The sequence below is a fragment of the Theropithecus gelada genome, chromosome 7b (assembly GCF_003255815.1).
Source record: "Theropithecus gelada isolate Dixy chromosome 7b, Tgel_1.0, whole genome shotgun sequence".
Lineage (NCBI taxonomy): Eukaryota > Metazoa > Chordata > Mammalia > Primates > Cercopithecidae > Theropithecus > Theropithecus gelada.
In genome coordinates this window covers 61,627,598-61,651,155 of record NC_037675.1, presented here as the reverse complement: position 1 = coordinate 61,651,155, position 23,558 = coordinate 61,627,598, and the positions used below count along the sequence as shown (strand labels likewise).

Genomic DNA, 23,558 nt, shown 5'->3' with positions numbered 1-23,558 from the left:
GGCTTATTGAAGACCAGTCCCAGGAGCAGCTGTGAGGTAGTGAGGTAGGAGGTAGTAATTGACTCAGGAGGTGGGACTTGGACACAAGGCCAAATTGAGAACAAGCTAAAACAGGGACAGGGCAAACGCAGCTTTCCATAAGATACACCCACCAGCATGTCATATCAGTTACCACTGCCATGGCAACATCAACATTACCGCCCCTTTTCATGGCAACAACCTGATGACCCAGAAGTTACCACACTTTTTCTAGAAATGTCTGCATAACCGCCCCTTAATTTGCATATAATTAAAAGTGGGTATAAATAGAACTGCCTTTGAACTGCTACTCTGGGCACACTGCCTATGGGATAGCCCTGCTCCATAAGGAGCAGTGCCTCTGCTGCTGTACACTGCATTGCTATCTAACACCAGCTCGCCCTTGAATTATCTCCTTGGTGAAGCCCCAGTTTTATGGTTTACCTGCCCTGCATCAGGAGTACCTTAAGAATATAGGATACTATCTTACAGGATTCTATTTTTGTTCTGAACCAGTGACTGAACATGCTGCTCTTTTTTCCAAAGCAGGATATGAGAGTCTAGAACTGTGCTGTCCAATATGGTAGCCACTAGCCACATCTACCTATTTGAAAACTAAAATAAAGTTAAAAATTCAGGTCCTCACATTAGCCACACTTTTCAGTGCTCAGTAGCCACATGTGGCTAATGGTTACCATATTGGATAGTATTACAGAAATTTCTATTGGACAGTATTGGTCTAGAATCAAAGTGGTAGGTCACTTGCAAAAATTTTGCTTTCCATTCTCATGACTGCTGGTTTAGAAGCTTTAGTAATCAAAGGAGGAATGCTTACACCAAGGTAAACATATCATAGTCCCACTAGGCTGGAAGTTGACACTGCCACCTGTTTGGAGCATCTTCTTCCAGTGTGCAAAATAGAAGGCTGGGATGGGGGTATGTGTGATTCTTGGCTGATGTATTAGTCAGTAAAGACTTACTTGTGCTTTGACAAGTGCCTCCCAGCTTTCAGTGGTTAACAAAGGTTTATTTTTCATTCACACTATTTGTCAATCATGAATCAACAGCTGCAGCTCTGCCCATGTACTCTTCATTGTGGGACCCAGGACAATGGAATATAGACCCTGTATGGAGCAGTACCAAGCTCATGGCAGAACCATATGATTAAAGTTTCCTCATAAAAGTCACTCACATTCAACTGGCTAGAGCAAACCACATGGCCAGCCTGATAGCAGTGGGATGGAGATATATAATCTTCCCAAGGAACTGTCCCATAGAAGTGTCCTTTGGGGACAGCCAAGGACTATTTTGAACAAAATACCACAGCTAGGATGATTGACCTAGACCATTAAGGGGAAATCATATTGCTGATACAAATAGGGGGGTGCACACATCTAAATTTTCAGATAATTTATCTTATCCCCCTCCCCAACCCCCACTTGTCCACAAGCTACAGCAGGTTGTCGATTAAATTCACCATTTAGTATGTAAGTTGCTGAATGACAAGATGGAACTGTGACAGGAATAGAGTAGACATCACAGACATCATAATGGACTGGGAACAGTAACTGACAACATTTTGTGTTGTCTTCCCCTGGGGATGGGCTAATGCATTTTTGAAAACTATGTTATGTGAGGCAGGGGCATTTGGGAAAGTTCATGAGTGAAAAGGATGTGGATATGGATACTGGGAAACCAACGAGTTGAATTACAGCAGACAACTTGCCAGCAATCATTACCCAGCATTCATCCCCTCTTCCTAATTGCACTCTATTTTCTTTGGGAAGTCTCTTATACAGCATTAAGCATTGTCTTGGTGTTTGGTGCTTCACTAAATTTTGGTGTCTGCCACACCACAGAAGCTAAGAAGATAGCTTCTTCCTCTAATTACCTTGGCTCCTTCCCATTTTCAACCTGGTTTTCAAGACTTTTTATACATCTGTGAGCTCCTAATGGACTTGCTATAAATTTCACCTTTTGCTTAAGGTAGTTAAGAGTCTATATCTATTCCTGAAAACAGTGCCCTTACTGATCTATCCACTGTGTGGTAGGCACTGTGCTAGGTGTCTTGTATACTTTGTCTCAACATTTCTCACTATCTACCAGCCTTATGGGAAAGACAGGCATGCAAGAGGCCAATTGCTAGAAAACAAGAACCACAGAACTTCTTCCTCTTGGCCAGTTATTTTAAATGGGGAGTGCAAGAACCATTATTACTGTAGGAATCAGGGTTGATCCTCACCAGCCAGGTAACAGGGAGGGGAAAGAAGCAGTTGGTAAGCTGTCTCCAACCTTTGCCCAGTGTTTTGAGGCAGAAAGAGAAAACCAACAACTCAATCTATCATCATAAGTAAAGCTGGTGATCTTTTCGACAAATGGTCTGGGAAAACTGAGCATCCACATGTGAAAGTCTAAAGTTGATACCTTACATTTCACCACATACAAAAAACAACTAACAAATGAATCCGAAAATAAGGATCAAAGCCCTAAATTTAAGAGCTAAAATTGTATCACTCTTAGAATAAAGTATAGGTGAAAATCTTCATGGCCTTAGATTAGGCAATGATTTCCTAACTATGACACTAAAAGCACAGGCAAGAAAAAAAACAGATAAATTGGACTTTACCAAAATTAAAAACTTTGTGCATAAACTGATACTATCAAGAGTACAATGGAGGCCAGACATGGTGGTTCATTCCTATAATCCTAGCACTTTGGGAGGCTGAGGCAGGCAGACCGCTTGAGCTCAGGAGTTTGAGACCAGCCTGGGCAACATGGTGAAACCCCATCTCTACAAAAAGTAAAATTAGCCAGGCACGGTAGCATGTGCCAGTAGTCCCTGTTCTTTGAGAGGCTGAGGCAGAAGGATGGCTTGAGGCCGGGAGGTCGAGGCTACAGTGAGCTGTGATTACACCAGTGTACTCCAGCTTGGACAACAGAGCAAACCTTGTCTGAAGAAAAAAAAAAGAAAAAGAGTACAAAGGCAATCCACAGAATGAAAGAAAATATTTGCACATCACGTAACTGATAAGGGATTAATATTCAGGATATATATGAAGAACTCATAACAATACACAAACAAAACCCCAATTCAATTCAAAAATGGGCAAAGAACTTAAATAGACATTTCCCCCAAAGAAGATATACAAATGGCCAATAATGAAAAGATGCTCGATATCATTAGTCATCTGGGAAATGCAAATCAAAACCACAATGAAATACCACTGCACACCCATTAGAATGGCTATTACTAAACAAGCAAAAAATAAGTGTTGACAAGAATGTGGAGAAACTGAAATCCTCATGTATTGCTGGTGGAAATGTAAACCAGTGCAGCCACTGTGGAAAAGAGTTAGGCAGTTTCTCAGTAAGTTGGACGTAGAATTACCATATGACTTGGCAATTCCACTCCTAGATAGATACCTCAAAAAACTGAAAACATGCTCAAACTTATACACCAATGTTCATGGCACCATTATTCACAATAGTCAAAAGGTAGAAGAAACTCAAGAGTTCATCAATGTACAAATAAACAGATGTACAAAGGATGGAACAGATGCACATAGGATGGAATATTATTCTGCCATAAAAGTTAATGAAATTCTTATACATGCTACAACATGGATAAACTTTGAAAACTTTATGCTAAGTGAAATAAGCCAGACACAAAAGACCAAATAGTATACAGCAGGTCCTTAAATAACACTGTCTTTTTCAATGTCATTTTGTTATAACATTGGTAAGAAAAAAATGGATTCCTTGGCTGGTGCCACTGCCTGCATGGATTGTCTCCAGGCCCTCCAGTTTACTCCTACTTCCCAAAGAAGCACACATTAGGTGAATGGGTGTGTCTACATGGTCTCAGTCTGGGTTAGTGCAGGTGTGTGTGCCCTGAGATGGGATGGCATCCTGTCCAGGGTCAGTTCCCACTTTGAGCCCTGAGCTGCTGGGAGAGGCTGTGGCCACTACAGCCCTGAACTGGAGTCACTGAGGATATCATTACCCTACTTGTTTTTATTAATCTTAAATGTATGTATAGCTGATATAGTTTGGCTGTGTCCCCACCCAAATCTCATCTTGAATTGTAGCTTCCATAATTCTCACTTGTTATGGGAAGGACCAGGTGGGAAGTAATTGAATCACAGGGGCAGGTCTTTTCCATGTTGTTCTCATGATAGTGAATAAGTCTCATGAGAGCTGATGGTTTTATAAAGGGGAGTTCCCCTGCACATGTTCTCTTGCCTGCCACCATGGAGGACATGACTTTGCTACTCATTTGCCTTCTGCCATGATTGTGAGGCCTCCCCAGCCGTGTGGAACTGCGAGTCAATTAAACCTATTTCCTTTAAAAATTACCCAGTCTCAGGTATCTTTATGAGCAGCGTGAGAACACACTAATACAATAGCTCACAGTTATTTCAATTTGTAATAGTATTACTGTTCGGGGCCTTTATTTACAAGTTTGATGATGTTTTTGTGACCAGAAATATGCCATAGGATCTTAACTGTTATTTATATCAATTAGCCTATAGTATAACAGGTTTCTTTATATGTTGTTTTGCTGAAAGTCACAGTTTCCAAGAACCCGTCGATGACGTTAAGAAGACTTGCTGTATTATTCCATTTGCAGGGGATATGTAGACTAGGGAAATTCCTTGGGACAGAAAGTAGAATAGAGGTTACCAAGTTCTGAGGGTAGGGGAGAATATGGAGTTGCTTCACGGGTACAGTTTCTGTTTGGGATGAAAAAGCTCTCTTTATAGATAGTGGTGATGGTTACACACATTGTGAATGTACTTAATGGCACTTAACTGTATATTTAAACATGGTTAAAATGGTAAATTTTGTTATGCATTCTTTACTACAATAAAAAACTATGTAAAAAAAAAAGATAAAGCTGATGCGATCTTCCTTGAGAAGCTAATTCGGGTGGCTAATGCTGATCAAAGATGTTTGGAAAAAAGGTCCCCCTACTGCCAGCTTTTATATATATACATTTTGTACAGGTTATTTTCAATTATGATGGGAGATCAATCTAGCAAATTTAAATTAATCTTCATTTTATACAATAATCCGTATCACTGATTTTTTTGTTTTGAGACAGAGGCTCACTTTATCACCCAAACGGGAGTGCAGTGGCGTGAACATAGTTCACTGCAGCCTCAACATCCTGGGTGCAAGTAATCTACCCACCTCAGCTTCCCAAGTAACTGGGACTACAGGTGTGTGCCACCAGCCTGGCTCATTTTTGTATTTTTTGTAGAGACAGAATTTTGCCATGTTTCCCAGGCTGGTCTCAAATGCCTGGGCTCAAGCCATCTGCCTGCGGCAGCCTTCCAAAGTGCTGGGATTAGAGGCGTGAGCCACTACGCCTGGCCCACTTACTTTTTGTCTTTCCCATGCATCACAAGAAAATGATTGGAAATACTGTCACCAAATTTGGAAGTTTAAGGTAGTCAAACTTAAAATATAGGCTCTGTGGCAAACATAAAATCCACAATCTACTGTGGTGGTACCAGAAGCACTTCAGAGATAAGGAGTCATTATCTAGAGATGAACCCAAGGCTCGTGCCTCGGCTGATGCACAGCAGAATGCAGTAGATACAGCCAAGTTCCCCAGATGAACTGCCTGCCAAGTCTAAAGGCAGAAATTCCGAACTGCAGGTGTGGGTGGCAATGAGGCCTTGACAGGAGCAGCTTAGGCTGTAGCATGTTTCAGGGTTAGTGACAGCAGGGGTTTATTTAAGATTGGTTAATAATTCTCCCCAGCAGCTTTGGGTCGGAGCTGGAGCGGTAGCAAGATGAAGCATCTAGTAGGGAGCAGAGCCCGCTGGAATGGGTTTGGTTTTTGGTGCTTACCGCTTATATTCAGAGAATTTCTACTCCAGACTTAGAGTCAGCAAGAAGACATCACTGTTTTACCTCACGTCCTAGCCACAACTGGTGTAGGTTACTGTTTTAGAATGGAAGAAAGGAGAGCACATGGGGTGGAGGGAAGCTTTCTGATAAAACTAAGGGTTTGGCAATGTTTTTGTCCAAATTACCATATTCTGAATGAATGGACTTTGTGTAACAGCTTCAGAAGTGGCTCAAAAATAGGCACACAGACATCTTACAATAGTTTCATCAGAAATAAATTACTGATAAAGCGGAGGAATTGCTTTACAATGTTTTAAAAATTATAAAATGTCCATTGTGAAAAACTTGAAAAACAGGGAATATGACAAACTACCAAGTTCTTGAATGTTTTTTGCTCTAATTCCACCTTCTGAACATTAATGTTGTTTTGGAGGATGGGAGAATGGTGGTAGTGTGCAGCAGCAGCACTGAAGCAAGAGCAAACAGGAAGCCTCAAACAGCCTTATGTGGCCCCAGTCTCTCTGCTCCCACGCACGCTCTCAAAGTGCACCGTTAAAATTAAACCACTTCTCCTGGCACATGCTGGCCAGATGCTAGCCAGGCCAGCTACATGGTACTCAGCTATGGTAATGAAGAATGTTTCCTACTGTGGACTTACAGGTCTGTCAGGACCACTGCCAAGTCTCTCTACAGCCCAGAACACTCCACTCAGGTGAATTTTCCTGACTGGACAATCAGCCAAAATCATTTAAAGGCTGCTAGGTTGGGGGCATCACTGTACGGGGTGAGAGAACAACTTCTCCATGTATTATTAAAATGCCACTGGAGAGTAAAGCTGATTTGAGATAAGCAGCGTTTTTCATAACTGGGATGCCTACAAACAGTGACAGCTCTTTTCAAAAAGCAAAGGACATAAAAAGCAGGCTTTTTCTTAGGGATACACTTTATCTAAACCTCTCTCTTGACCCCCTTAGGGAATCTAAGTGCAGAAAGTTCCTGGCAAGAACACTATCATCACTGGCCTCTGCTGCCTTCTCTATGTAATGCATACCTGTTTCCTATGCTGGAAAATTCTTTCTACTTAGCTCTGCCTATGCAAATTTAACCTTACCTTTAAAGCCGGGTGTTCCCACTCCCCCACAAATGCAGGAACATGAACCTCCTCCTAATTATGAGTCCTTATAATGAGACCATTTCATGTGGTCCCAGCCTCTCTGCTACCAGCACTCATCTCAAATAGCCCAGTTCAAATAAGACTATGTCTCCTGGCAAAAACAGAATGCCAATCTCATCCTCTATAGACACACACAGATGCACAATCTTCTTCAGTCATCAAATACACATTGAACACCACAGTAGAGACTAGGCTTGTTCACAAATATTTTGATTTGTTCTTTCAGGCCCTCCTGAACTGCCAATGTGACTTGCTTTGGCCAATGAAACAATTCAGGTAGGGGGAACAGCTAGAGCCAAGTGCCTGTAAGACCCTAGGGCTTGAGTGGGACAGGCCTGTTCTGAGGTCAGCCATAAGACCAGTACATCAAAAGCAGACTGAGGAAGGTGAGTTCAAGAGGTCACAGGGACCAGATAAGATACGGGGCTTTGCAGGCCACTATAAGGACGCTGGCTTTCTCTGAGTGGCAGGGATTTGAACAGAGGAATGACATGATCTGAGCAGGCACAGGGAGGATGCAGGGATTCACTGAGGATGAGGGGAGGGGTAATTTTCAGCTGAACCTTCCAACTTAACCTTCACTGCCAAAGGATGTTTAAAGCTTCCCAGGTCACTCTACCTTGCTGGCAGGTTGAGAACCACTACTTCAGAGAAGTCAGGGAACCGGTAACAGAAGGGAAATCTGCAATCCTTTATTTTAAACCTAGTTTTAATCGCTTTGCTAATCAAACCTATGACAGTTGACAATCAAAGCTGCATTATTTCCTCCTCCCCCTAACTCACCCCCTCTGGAGGGGAGAGTTAAAAACATAATGGGGGAATGGGGGGTGGGGAAGAGACATGACTAATTTTCCAAGCATTAGAGACTGCTATAAAACATAAGGATGATTTATAAGGTGGCTAATTTCATAAAAATATGATTTTCCTAACTTTTAGAAAACATACCTTCTTTTTCACTTTTAACAACACTTCTTTCTTGCCCTTAGTATTTATCTCCTTTTCTTCCCCTCTTCCACCTTCCCTTCCCCTCTTCCACCTTCCCTTTCCCTCTTCCTCCCTTGCCAAGCAGAAAAATGCCAACTTCATTAAATGACTTTGAGTTAAAGTCGAAGAAAATCACATATTCTAAGATTAAAAAGTACATTTTCACATATTCAAATTTTTATACCCAAAGGATTTTTGAACAAAAGTGACATTCAGTCCAAGAAACTAAAATATCAAAGATGGTTCCAAGAGAGTCAGAGAACCGATCACATGATCTTCAAAAATTGCTACTGTATTCTTCCTTATCTCAAATTATGGAGACTTGCCCTCCAGGAAGTTTCCTTCTTGGAACCCTGCTCCTCTTGGGATGAAGCTTTTACTGACACTGCGGTCCTGTCAGATGCCAAATCCATCTGGTCGTGAAGCAGGGAAACCTCTGAAGGTCAAGTTGAACCAGTAACACTACTGACAGTCACTGTAGAGTTGACCTTGAACAAGGATATTTATACATGCATATGTAATACACTTAAAACCAGACTGTCATTCAACAGTCTGGCTTATTTGATATGTTGCAAAAATCAGGACAGAGCACATGGCAAACAAATCCTTTATGAAATTCGAGGAGGCAGAATTTCATGACTTACTTTCCTAAGAGTACTTACAGAAGCCCTAAAACAGAATGTGGCCTGGGGACCTATACATTTAAAACAAAAAGAAAGAAGGCAACAACAAAAAGCAAGCATCCTGATTTCAGACGTGAAAGTAAATTCTAAGGAAGGATACCCGGGGAGTTTCTTTTCTGTGATCTAGGAACAAAAACAGTTTCACTGGCCTTACCAAATGCTAAGACTGCTTTCATTTTATTTAGGATCATTGCAGCAGGATGTCTGTTAAAATACATCAGGAAAGGTGAACAGTTATAAAAGTCAAACTTATACCAAGTGCATGAAGACTTATTTGCTATGCCTAATAAGTTTAAAAAGCCACTTATGTGCCTCCACTGTATCCAATTACTAGAAAATTTTTTTGTTAGGACTGTTCTGGAAACTTTTAGTTAAAAAACCCTTTCAGCATTGTTAGTAGGCAGTTAAAAGTTCAATGGCTAAAATAATTGAGAATAGCTCTGCTCTTATGATTTACAGTGAATCTTCACAAAAATATTTTCGTTAAATATTAATAGAATCAAATATACATTCAAGACTGTCACATAGAATTAGAAGAACAATCCCTGAATGGTTTCAGTATGCTAATGTAAGGTACACATCTAATCCCTTTGACCCAGAACAGTTACACTCTTCTAGCAAATGCTTTGATTTTAATACTAGATAATTTTTAGCTGTTACCAAGACAAACACAAATAGTAAAATAAAATACAAAAAATATATTTAGAAAAGGTGCAGCATGGCCATAGCCTAAGTCAGAGTTTGAGTTGACACCGAGAACAAAGTTAGAGCCCTCAGTCACCTTTAACAAAGACTGCACTTTAAAGAACAATTATTTTCAGAGAGTTACTCACTGATGTCTCCAAGTCACAGACTAAATTGGATCCACATGTCAACACCCCAATAAAATATTAGAAGGAACTCTCTACTCACCTCAATTACGTAATTCAAAATAAATCCTTAAAATCATTTCCCCCATCTTTAGTCTTTATTATATTCCTCCCTGAACACTTAAATTCAGCAACCTTTCCTTTCCCAGTCACTGCTGGAATAACATTTCTCATACTGATGTTGACCTAATGCTAGAGCATCTGTACACATTTGATTTGTGTATTTTCAAGCCTCACATTTGGAAATTTGTCCAATTATACACAGCTTTTCTTTAAATGTCTCATCCAGTTCTTAAAAGACTTAAAATAATGAGAGAAGTACCAAATACTGACTTGCAATCTGATCATTCAAGAATAACAATTTCAGAAACAAATTAAATTAGATAAAACTGCCATTTTTATAGATCAAAAATCAAAATATTGTAAATACTGCTAGTTCATATTGATTTCTGGAAAAACTTTCGTGTAGCTACAGAGAAGTGCTTTGGTATGGAAGACATAAGCCTGTATCTAAACTATCACAGAAACACGGTGAATGTTTAGCTAATTCACTATTCAGGCACTCTGAATCACCTTAGATAGGGTACCAGAAGAAATACATACAATGCTCATGTAAACAACGGCAGCCAGAAGAGCAAAATCTTCTACCAACATCTGGTAAGTTGTTGGTTTTGTGGCAAGTAAGCAAAGTTCTATAGAGGGCATGCAAACCAATTTCCCAGCGTAATTCATTAAAAAATATAGTACTTTTCAACTATAATAAAATTGGACTTGATGGGAAGTTTAATCTGAGCTATTAAGTGATGGGAAATTTAATTTGAACTATTAATTGATAAAAAGGAAAAAGAGAAGGGCACTCCACTAAAAGTTTCTCAGTAATAAATTAAGAAAAAAGAAATAAAACAACTTAAAGTAGCTTCGACATTCAAAAGAAAAGCTCCAAAGCAGGGTGAAGGGGGAACCCAAACCTAAAAAACCCATGAACAAAACTGAATGATACAATTTGACGAGTGAAGAGGTTCCACTTACATATAAATCAAATAAAACCTTATTTGCCTTACTTAACCTTAGTTCTAAGACGTTTTACCTTTGGTTATGAAGCTTCATTACTGTTCTATTACACATTTTACAATAAACAAAATGAGCTCTTGTGGCTCACAGAATTTCACTTTAATTAACAGTTCAACTCTAAAAATTCTCTAATTATAGAAGCCATGACTAGAATCAATTAAACCGGTAAGTCACTTTCAGACACGAACACAGGATATAATATAGCCAATGATCAGAACTGGCAGGGGAAATAAACACCTCTTTTCTGCATCCTAAAAACACACACATTAAAGTGCCATTTTGAAGCAGGCACTATACCACAGATACTAGGTGAGGAAGTCCTTTCCCAGACCACTCCCAATTCCCAATTTCAACTCTTCAAGGGAGTAATCATCTATTAGAAGACAGACAAATGGGAATGTTCTTACCAAAAATAAATTACTCTGGCTTCTTTATTTCTAGAATGTTTCATGACAACTAACCATCAACTGAAACTTTCTGGCTTTCAGTAAACTTCCTAAAATCAGGAAGGAACAAATCTAGTTCAAATTCTATCAGATTTATCTCTCAGTTGAAAAAAAATCTTTTAAGGTCTTCCAATAGCTAATTTCAAATTTTCCAAGTTTCTTAGAATAAAAATGCTGCTTGCAATATTAAACAACCATAAATACACACACATTATGCAATTGCCTGTTTATTTAGTGGCACCAGTTTTGCAAACTAGAAATTATTTCTACTTTTCATCTAACATACAATCTGCAACCATTAGCAGGCTGAATGCAATTTTTCAATGAACTTGAAAATAAACAGTACATTCTTAAAGTTAGAACTGAATTCACATATTTTCTTTGGACCAGGAAATAATACATAATACAAAATATACATTTATGGAATTTCTTTAAAAGTGTGGATCACATAAACTGCAAAGTGGGTGAGTTGCTATGAAGAATCTTGTTACACACTGTAGTTAAGAAAAATATTTCTGCAATTATATTAGTCTTAACATTTATAGAGTTTAAAAAATGAATCTCTATATAATGCAACATGCTTTTAACATGTACATGTCTCTCCACTCATAACGTTTATACAAATTAAGTGATATAACTCATTTCAAGAGTGAAATCAATCAGTATTGGGGCATATCACTACAAACAAGGTACTTTCCTGCAGATATGCTATTTAGTCAAGGGATAACCAGGTAAGACAATGGTTTCTGTGTTCCAGAAGTCCCACAAATGGCAATAAGCTGTAATTAAACATCTGATTTTGGCAACAAATGCAAAATTCTGTTTGTTACATTGTACTTAACTATATTTTAGGAATCTCATTAACTCTGTGCATTGGTGGCGGTTGTCTGTGTTGGATGTTATTTTAACATCCTGAATTAGTACGTAAATAACCTAATTCCTTAGAATATGAAATGATTAAACATTTAATGAATTCTAATACTAGAAAGCTCAAAACCTTAAAACCTGGAGATCTGACAGGTAAATGTATTACTTGTTAACATAGTATATCTGCACTATGAAGGCCAAAAATGTTCCAGATACATTCAACTTCTGTTTTCTCTCTTTCCTATTGAATTTCTAAAGTGGCAAATCTTAGAGAAAGACATTAATCTCCAAAACTTCTGAATACTATGTTTTTTTCACCTTTTAATCACTCTCCCCCCAAATATAGTATTTTTAAAAAAGTGTATTTTAATGTCAGATTCTAGCCAGGCCCTCCATCTACCTCTAGAGTGAAACAATTCCTTAAAATACACTCAAGTTATTTTCATGCCCTTGAAATATATTTTTGGGCTTTGCAGGAAAAGGGATGATGCCCTACTGTACTTTAGAATGGGCTCTTAACCATGGGGTCCATGAACCACTACAATATTGTAAACTTTAGTGAGATATGTATGTTATATATGCATTTTCCTGGGTAAAGGAGTCCCTAGGATTCATCAGTCTCACAAGGCCTGGTGACCCCAAAAGAAGCATTGCTAAAATGATTTTGTGTCATTCACTGTACCTAATTAGGATATAACTAATTTTGTTCCGCAGCTACCCAATCTCTTACATCAATCTAACTTACTTTAGATAGTACCATACAAATGCACGTTACTAAATAGTCTTACACTGGATCAGGAGGACTATATAAAAGAAAAACTCTAAACAATTTTTCTAAACATTTAGTTTAATGAGAAAACCATTAGTTGAAAACTGGGTTTTGGAGCAATGAAAAGAAATGAAGGGTTGGGTTTTCTAGTGAAGAAACATTGTATTAATTCTTCTCAGTTGTTTCTATGACGAAGAATCAGTAACTCTTATTAATTTCCTTGCTGGAAAAATCAAATTTTCTGAAGCAGCAAAGGTTGATTCTTGTTGGTTTATGTGACACAATCGTTCTTATAAATTTACAGCCAGGTACAAGGAAGACTTTCCTATGGCTTTTAAAACAATTAAGAGTAATCCTTCCCTAGCTATCCCACTGCCATTTCCCCATTCCTCCATCTCCCAAGTTTTCTCATTTTCAGCCCGGTTTAACACAGTATTAGCTGGCCTTGATGAAGTAACACACTAAGCTTTCTTGCTCAAGAAAATGGAATTGTCCTGTTTCTGTTTGAAAAAAAGAGAAAACACCAAGAGGAAAGTAGAGGAAACGAGGGCAATATTTCGTGCAGGATAAGGAAGAAAAAAAGTCAACATTATCAACTTAAACAATCCTTTTTCTCCATCTCATAAAAATATAAGTTGTCAACTGCAATTTCAATACCATTATAAGTTTTTCTAATTAGCACTCCTATCTGCTAGTAATATAAATAGGAAAACAGTGAGAGCAGAAGCCACTATCTTAATATACAGAACAACTGAAAGGGAAAGAACCTGTGAACAAAATTACAAAATGTTCATTTGACAATGAACTGGAACCAATGCCTCTCATCATTTCTATTGAGCGTTTTGACTATCAGTAATAACTAACATTTAACTGAGACTTATTATTTTGATCAACAAAACAATACAGTATTATACATTTTGAAAATGTATTCTTAAATATTTCAAGCATATTCCAAGGTAATATACAATTTAAAACATATATAAACCAAAACACATGGCACATAATTGAAGGAAGTAACACCAAATTAGGCTTCTAAAATTTTGAACTCTTAAGAAGGCTTCCTAATGCCTAAAAGAAAAACTAGAAGACTAGATACTGAAAAAATGGTAATCTCACTAGCAGTATCTGTGAGCAAAAGTATATAAAACTCTTTAAGGTCCCTTAGAAGAAAAACCTCAAATGAGAAACAATTATATACTAAGATATTTACACATATTTTCTAATACGAAATCCTAATACTGTACAAACAGCCAAGTTTGAACTAAAAGTATATACCATGAAATTCAAAATTAAAATAAAACAAAAAATGGAGAAAAAAAGCAGTACCCAATTTCATCAGTTCTTTCAGAAATCACAAGTTGAACTCCAAATGAGTTTGTCCAGTAAAGATGGGCAGTGAAATTATTTTAAAATATTAAAACATAGTAATAATTTGGCTAAAATTTGACATTAACACTGGCAGTGTGTTACAAAAACACAGAGTTCTACCTAAGATAAATTTAGCTAGAGATATTTACATTTTTAAATGCCTTAAACTCAAACCCCACCTACATTTCCATGGCTGGAGAATTTTCAGAAATCTATTACCTATTCCTCTGAGTTACTGCTGTCAGCAGAAGAATAAAGGCCATTCGATAAATGCAATCAAGCATACTGAATGGGCTTAAGCCTCTTCAATCCAATTTTATTCTTATGCTAAGCAAAATTTTCTTCTGAATGATTTTTAACTTTGGAGAGAAGAAAATAAACTGGAGAAGAGTTTTTAGGTGAGTAAAGGAAGTTTATAAACAAGCTCTTTAGGGCAGGGGCCTGCCTTGATTAGCTAAGTACCTGGTAGATAACGGGTGGGCAATAGTTTTTTTTTTTGATGAGTGATCCAGTTATAATACTAACATACACTAGATTATAAATTGTCCAAATGTAAACTTGAAGCCAAGGATCTACTCATTTCTTTACAGTCCCAAGGTGCTTAGCCTAGAACAGTGTTTTACCGATAATACTCGAAACATTTTGTAAAAAAAACTGAGTTATTAGCTGGGTTAATATATGGTCATATGAATGATCACAAAAAGTACTGCTGTAATTCAGATTACTTGAATTACATAACTAATTTATTAATCCAAATTTCTTAATGTTGAGATTAGTATAAAAAACTAAGTGGCTAGAGCAGTTGCATTAAGTACTCTAGAAGCAAGTTAATGCACTATAAAGTAAGTGTTTGAGATACTTCCAAAGCTGAATTAAGTATCACTTTGATTTTTTTAAAGTAAGCGCTCATATTGATAACTGCTTCTATTGTCTATAAAAGTATATTCCCAAGAAAGTGGAAATTAGGAGATTCTACCCTGTTAAAACAATGAAAGAAAGGTCAGTGAAATTTTTTAATATTAGGGTAAAACAAAGCCTGCTATACAAAATGTTATTTCCTATTCATAGCAGCAAATAAGACATTTAAGTGATAAAAGTATATTTTGAGTACTACATTATCATCACACAAGAACTTTTTCCCTCCAAAGAACAGAACACATCAAACATTTTTGAGGCATTGCCCTGAGATGCTAATTAGCACAAAAAAAGGGGATGAGGGTGAAGAATTTAAGTGGTACAAGAATGAAGTGCACAGTAGAGGTGCAAAAGTGCCTTTAAAACGTACTGTTGGTTTCCCCCACTATTACCTCCAGGAATCAGGAACAGTCTGCTGTTATAATGTATACTTCCTTCCTGTATTTTTATAGTAAAAAAATTATTAGTATGGCAGTGCTGATTCATGTGGAAAAGATTTAGTCTTCTGAGATCACTCAAATACAGTTCTCTCTTGTTTCCAAGCCTAATTTCAATACTAATAATTTTGACAGGAATATTTTAATTTTCTCTTGTTTAAAGACTCAAAACAAAAAAAGGCCGTAAATATGCTGTTATGGTTTGAAATATAGCTTTCCATCACATACTCTTACTTGTGATTTAAGTTGTGCATCTCAAAAGATTATACAGTCCAGTTCAAAGTTTTGCAATTTCTGGAACTAAAACTGTCTACTTAAAATATTAAGGAACTGGCTTGTTATAATAGGGATTTAGCTTTCAGTACCAGTATGTCTGGTAATTAAGTCTATAATACAAGCACTGGTATTCATTAAATGCACATTTAGATACTTGCAAAGCCATAACTTAGAACATTATCATACTTCGCACTCTACCACAGATTTAGACATTAAGTATTTATTGTAAGTATGGAATTGGTTCTGTAATTTCAACTGATACGAATTCCTAAATATAAATAGTACTTCAGTTTTTCTTCATTCATGCTGGAATAAGATATAAATTAAATACAATTAAGTTACATTTAATCACCTCACAAAATAAGAGGGATAATGAAAAAATTTTGCTGGTATTTAACTACTTAAATCTGAGACATTTCACATTACTTTCCCCACTACTCCCCTAACTTTACATTAATTTTAAGGCTATATATACAAATATGTATATTTCCAAGTTAGGGAAAAAACAAATATAACAAAATGGACTATACTGGTTTTTATACACAAAGTTTTGATTTTGTATTCAATGTTGTATTTTAGTCTTACATTTTAATAGTTTTCTAGTGGGAATCTGCCTACTGAATGATTACATGGTGATAAATACAATATTCAACCTAAAGAGACAAAAATACAGAAGGGCACGGAACAGTAATCTTTTCAATGTGACAGATTTTAAAACTTACTTTCACATGCTTAATCAGAGGAATTTAAGCCTAAATTAAATTAGGTTATTTTTACATCTACAATTCCTTAAGCTTTGAAAGTTATTTGTAAAGGCCAACGGCTAAATATTATCAACATGCTATATTTCAAATCACAAATACATCTTAACCACTTGGATTCTAAAGACATGGGCCAATTAAAAATCACGGGCAAACACACACAAACACACACACACACCCCCCTACCATAGAGTGTTAGATTGTCAAACTTTGACAATTATTTTAATTAAACTGAGGCAAATCCAAGCTGATACACATCTTAATGAAAAATAAGCAGCCTGAAAGAAACTATATAAAAAATAGGTTAAGGTACAACCAAGAATTAAATCTTTTAGTCTTTCTAATGGAAGGAAACACTTTCATCTATGCCTTGAGTAACAGTGTTGTCCAATTAAAAGAGACTAACATCTTTCCCTATGAGAAACGTCTCATTACAATGCACAGTGTTTTAAAAGGCCGGGGTAAAAGAGGAATTACACATACATGATTAAATTTCTTGTTTGTTAAATCAAGCTTTATTGATAAAATGGAATTCAGAATATCTTACTAGGAACAGCAGCAGGCCCAGCCAATCATGATAGTAAAAATGTGGCAGTTTCCTACTATATGTAGGAAGCTGCTGCTTATCAATTAGTAATTAAATGTAAGGACTTGTAAAAGAGGTGCAAAGAAACAAGGCATTTAGCCCCAAGATTGCGATTCTTATGAATACACTGTATTATTACCTGCAATACTCATGGAAACAACGAAGGAACATCCTGAAAGACAGTTAAATGAAGGGACTGGCTTTATCAACAATGCCAACTCCCCTACCAAGAACATTTAAGATAGTTTTCAATAACTCCTTGGATGTTCAGCTTTGTAAGATTTTGAGATTATTTTCCATAATCATCTGCACATTTGAACGTCTAGCTGACATGGCTGCTGCTCTCCCTGTTCCAACCCCAAGTCCAAACACAACATGACTTGAAACGGCTATATATCTGTTGCATCACACAATAAGCCAAACATTTCTTGTAACTTTGATAGTGATTTAAAGCAGTTCATAATTAAATATGAGCATTTTGTACAAGGACAATTACACTTTACAAAAAAACAAAATCATACAACAAAAATTGCTGGAGTCTGATTTACAACATGAATTATGGTTTGAAATCACGTTTACATAAGTCTCAAATTTACAAAAAAAAAAATCAGTTCTGGGCTAGCTGTTGTACTGCTGAAGTTCTCTGATGTAATCATTCTCACCCATGTCATATCCCCTTCCTTAAAGTTGAGGATGGATGTTAAAAGGTTCAACAAAGTTGAGCTGTACTCTCCTTTGGAGGTGAAGGTAAACTCCATGACTAGATGAGCAGTTTTACCACATATCATCTGTTGATGTAGAGTCCTTTATAAAAGGAAGCAAAACAAGAACAATGTTAAAATTTAGCAGTGCCAAAATACACCATACTTTCTAGATAATGGAGAAAGATAATGTTCTGTAAAGATGACTTTTAGAAAATAAATGTTTTTAAAAGTATATAAGTATATATGTGTATATATGAAATATCAGTTTAATCTGTTCAAATAATTGTTAATCCTTTGTTTTGTTTTTGGAAAATATTTGAAATATGGTTTTATGGTGAGGCTGACCAAATTTATTATTACTAAATCAATAAATATATTTAAAAGAATTTTTTCTTTAATGAAATCCAATACAGTTTTAGAATACCACTTTTACAAACCTTTATCGCATCAGAAAAGATTAAGAACTCAAGTAAGATGAGATGTGAAGAAGCTTCATAATGCAATACATAAAATATTTCAGAGCTGTGCCCACATGATTTTTAAGTCATCACTTTTCTATAAACATCATACAACAGAATTGCAATAGAACACTTAACTGGAGAGTATGGCATTCTAATATCTATTTATGCAAACAATTCTGTAATATTTAAGTGAAGTGTATACTTCGGGATTCCTGACAAAGGTAATTCCAACCATATAAACTATTTAGTGGAGACAAACATTCTGAAGTTCTGCTGCAGCTGCTTACAAAACTCAGAATAAGACAAGATTCTGAGTAGAGACAGTCCCAACTTCGAAAAAAAAAAAAAAACCATTTAGTGGAGGCAAACCTTCTGAAGTTGACTGCTTGTAAAGACTTAAAAAATCCAGAATAATTCAAAAGGACTTTCTTCTTTTTTTGAGAGAGGTGGCCACTCACCATGATTATGTCCTCAATCACTAGAACTGTGGTGCAGGAGAGATCAGAGCAAGCAGAGTTCAAAGCAATCAATCAGGGGTGTGTGTAAGAGAATGGGTACAGTGAACAGCTCTGCAAAAACAGGTAGGAAGGATATGCATTTAGAGTGGAGGGGAAAGGAAAGCAGAGGGAGCTAAAATGCTACTTACAGTGTCATCATTTTTGTAAGGATTCAGTCTATTGTAAACGGCTTCAATAACATTCCTCCTAAGTGTAAAAAAATGCAGAAAATTAATTCTTCAGAAAGCAAAACACTGCTTAATAACTCATAGCCAGGTGTTTATTAAAATTTCTAAGATAATCTTATACTCAGAAATTATTTTAGTTCTATTTCTTGCTGTCAACAGTGAGCCTCACTTTAAGATATTTGGGCCCCTATGTTAAGTAGAGGTGAGTTCACTCTAAAACGTCTTATAACACTCTACCAACCCAGTTAATAGAAGGCTAAAAATTACAGATTAAAAAAAAAAAAAAGTCCACATAGTCTATCTCCATTTGAAGTGGTTTAAATGGTTATGAGTCATCAATGGCAATGCCATTCTTAAGATACAATACTAACATAAGCTAGGTAAGAGTTGCATTGTAGTTTTGAAGAATCAGAGTATACTTTATAAAGCTTCTACTTTTCTTAATGCCCTTTTTAATAGTTCTATTAAAACTGAAATGTGAAATAAGACATTTCCATGACAAGTCTAGGAATTAGTTTTGAGTAACACTTTATTAAAAATCTGTAGTGTATTTACAAGTTATAGTCTCCCTACTTCTAAAGTTGATTTGACGCAATTTTATAGATCGTTTCCATAGAAAGCCGTATGGAAAAAAAGTTTCCAAGAAATAAAAGCTTCAAACAGGAAGTTCTACAATCACTATTTAGTGATTACAAAGAACATGGTCACACTTGCAAAACATGGTAGAGAATCGAGAAAATTAGTCAATAATGTATCTTCACTGTAAGTACAAGAAGTCTTCACTTGTAGTTTTAGCACATTTACTCTATATCCAAATTCAAGACAAAGGTTTGTAAGTCAATTATATGGATATTTGAGGTAAAAATGTTTTAAGCCTTGGAACTGCTTGAATTTTCCACTTTATTATGTAAAGATGTAACCCTAATATTTAACACAAAGTAGTCCAATTCTATGAACTGAAGTGGAAAGGGAAAAGACAAGAAATATATTCTTCTTCCCTGACACCTAAAACCAACTAACCAGCAATCAACAACCAAAAACACTGGGAAAATCAGACATAGAAACATCGTCCATAAGAGGAAAGGGAATTTTCAGGGTGTTAAATTACTCAGGGATTGACCAAATCAAATTATACCACTACTAATGATGACACTTAGAATTTTGTAAATTTTTAATGTAGTGCTATGTAATTTAGTTTAAAAATTCTTTCAGTGTATTACCTCGTTTATGCTCTATGAGGAAATCAATGCCAACCAAACTTCCAATAAAGACAACCCTCACTGCAATTAGCTACAATGATACTGACATCTAAGTCTAAACAAGCTCTAGATAGTCTAACACTAAAAAAAAATTGAAATCACAGGTTAAAACACAGACAAATGCATCAGTTCAGAAATTAGGTAAACACACATTTTATCAATGAATACCTAACATTTTCATACACTGACATAAAGCGTAAGAGTGTACAGAATGTAACTTACTTGCTTGCCAATTCACCCCCTGGTGGGAGGCTGGGGATGTTCTCACTCGCTAATGTGCGCATCACATGGACTAAGTCGGGGACGCCTTCCCCCTGCTTCTTTATGATTTCTGGGAATCAGAAGTACTTTTTTTGTAAGTGTTATCCAAATTTAATTAAAAAGAAAACCGAAACAAAGATAACCTAGCTTTTTAAAGATGGCATTTACCACATCTGAGATATTTCTAATCTGGTATCATTAAAAAAAAAAAAAAAAAAAAAGTTGACCTTTGAAGATTTATGACAAAAAATGCACAAAATGACACATAAGATTAACTTCAAATCAAAACTAAAATATGAAAAAATATTTCATGTTAAATCAGCATATTATATAATCAAGGATATGTGTGCACAAGTGAGAATATCCTTTCTTAAGATGTCAACTAGTTACTTCTTACATCACTTCTCTCTTTAGACTGGAAACATGTTTCCTGAACTTTGCCCTATATAATACACTGGGTGGAATTTTAAAAAACAATTACTCAATTACTTTATGTATATATTTATATACATAACTCAATTACTTTATGTATATATTTATATACTCAATTACTTTATGTATATATTTATATTTGTAAAATGATACTTAAATAGCATGCACAGATTATGTACTTGAACATCACTGTCTCAGTTTAATTCTTTTCTAAAGTATCTTTAAACAATATACTGTATAGATATATAATACCATTTCCTTCATTGATTACTTGAACAAAGCCTTGAATAGAAAAGGCCTAAATTTCCTTACACAATGCTTAAAAAGAGAACCATCTGATAAACCATACAACTGCATTTAAAAGAATTTTAAAATATCCAGTTATTAAAAGGGCACAGCAATATGATCTGTAGTGCTGTTGTGCAGATGCATACTGTTATTCACATCACAGAATATAAAAAATTATGAACAAAGAACCTTACAAAGAACTCTAAAACTATTCCTCTAAGTATAAAAAGTCTTCACTTGCAGTTTTAGCACACATACTCCACATGCAAATTCCAGTCAAAACTATTTGTAAGTTATATGTTCAAGTTTTGTTGAGTTTTTGTTTTTCAATGTTTACAGTAAGAAATGGTATTTTCTTCATCATTAGTGGGGCAAGAAATCATCATTCTGCTTCTCAATTTGTAAATACCTTTGAAAATAACAATGCATACAAAGATTCATCCTTCAATCAGGCCTCAAAATTTTTAAAGAAGACATGGCTACCCATAATATTTCTTTAAATGGTTCAAACTGTCCTTTTAGAATAAAGGCCAAATTTTTACCATCTATTACTTTTTTGCCTTAAAAAAAAAAAAAAACAGTCTTAAATCTGAACAAAAAGCAAGGATCTCAGATTTGGTTTGCCAAGTTCCTTTATTGTGTAATCTTTAACATCTAGTATATTTGTTCTACATGGTTCTAATGCTGGAAATCTGCTGTACAAAAATAAAGGGATTTGATGTTTACCTAAACTGCACAATTTCACAATCTAAAACTAATACACTTAACATACAGTCTCCACTAAGCCAATACAATTATTTGGATAGATAACTAGATACAATAGAAATAAACACTGATGATAAGTTGAATCAATAATGGTTTCAGGTCTAAAAAACATTACCTTGAATCATCTATACTTGATGTATCTTACATCTCTTTTGTTAAAATATAAATTAGGATATTTTAACTGTGAAGAAAATTACAGGAAAACAAATTCTCGTGAAAAAATAATGTAAAGCTTTAAAAACAATTAATATCTCCTATTCCACGTGGGAAAACACATTTAAACTACCTGACCATTCATACTATACTAGCCTTGCTTCTGTCTGCTTTCAAAAAAGAAAAAGAAATGAATTTTTAAGAAATATTCCTTTAATTTCTGTTATCTATACGTTTTACTTAGAATTGTAAAGACTGAACGCTTCTTCTAAAGAATATTTATGTATAGAAGATCCATGTTTCACATACATATAGACGAACACATTCTGCTCCTTTCCACTCCCCTCCACCAAGTTTAAGGGATTCTATCAGTTATCTCCAAATTAGCAACTTTAAAGCTAAGGTAGTCAGTAGCAAAGATTTTGAAAATATATACATAAAAGTATAATTTTAAATTGGTTTAGAAGGACCACAAAATTAATAGTAGTATAAATTATGAGCTGAATCTTTTCACACCCCCAGAGAGTCAAGTATTTAGAAGGGAACAAATAACAGAAAAGGAGAGCTGGAAGGCCTTTCCTTTTCTATGTTGTGGACAGAGAAGCCAAAAATGTTCCAAGCAAATAAAATGAGGTTGAGTAGGTCACAGCAATCTAGTGAAGGCATGTATTTAAAGAAAGAGAGAGAGAGAAAAGAAAAAGGCATTCGGGTGCCTGCTTTGGAAGCTGAAGGCAGTATTTTTCACTGAGGACATACAACAACTTTTACAATACAAACAGTTACATTCTATGTTTTAAAATAGCAGCAATTTTAATGTAGTATTTAATTTCTAGTTGCAGTCTCATCAAATCTGAGTAAAAAATACCATATTTAATTTATGACAATCTCCAATTGAATGGTACAAGTATAATAACATTTTAACATATCAAAAATATTGAGTATCAATGTAAATTCTGTCCAGGTGGCAACTCTTGCTTGATAAGAAATATAAAACTTATTATTGTAACAAAATTACGTAAAGTGAATATTTCATAATTCCATCTAAAACTTAAAGAGTACACACTAAAGAAAAAAGCAGCAATTCATTTCTAAAATTGGATCCCATTTCATAGTAAAAATATTAAAATACTTATTATTTCTTTCAACCAATAAGAAAACATGTGTGCCCAAGTTAAAGTGCCAATACATTAAATATCAACTTATCCCTATACATATTATTCTTACGAATTTATATTTTTCCACTAATCAACAGTTTGAACCAATGATTGTAGCATTCTAAATATTTTAAAATGTTACTATAATACCTATAATTTATACTGAATGATTAATTTAAAATATAAAAATTCCAAGACCCTTGGTAACAGTAAGGAGACAAATTCGTTGAACAGTACGTCCAATGAATGCAATACTAAATAGTACAAACACATACTAGATGTATGACTATCAAGTGGCGGACGGCAATAAAAA

The 23,558-nt window shown here is 35.5% G+C and overlaps 1 protein-coding gene across 4 annotated transcripts in view; it reads right to left on the bottom strand.

The window, feature by feature from the left end:
* Positions 1-11,315: 11,315 nt before the first annotated feature.
* Positions 11,316-23,558, bottom strand: part of PPM1A (protein phosphatase, Mg2+/Mn2+ dependent 1A) — a 52,215-nt gene continuing 39,972 nt past the window's right edge. For all 4 annotated transcript variants that reach the window (XM_025391945.1, XM_025391948.1, XM_025391949.1 and 1 more), the window contains 3 exons: positions 20,415-20,523; positions 18,895-18,952; positions 11,316-17,887 (listed from right to left, as the gene is read on the bottom strand). In XM_025391945.1, coding sequence (XP_025247730.1) covers positions 17,858-17,887; positions 18,895-18,952; positions 20,415-20,523 — 197 coding nt within the window. In that variant the 3' untranslated portion in view covers positions 11,316-17,857. The remainder of the gene's footprint in view (positions 17,888-18,894; positions 18,953-20,414; positions 20,524-23,558) is intronic.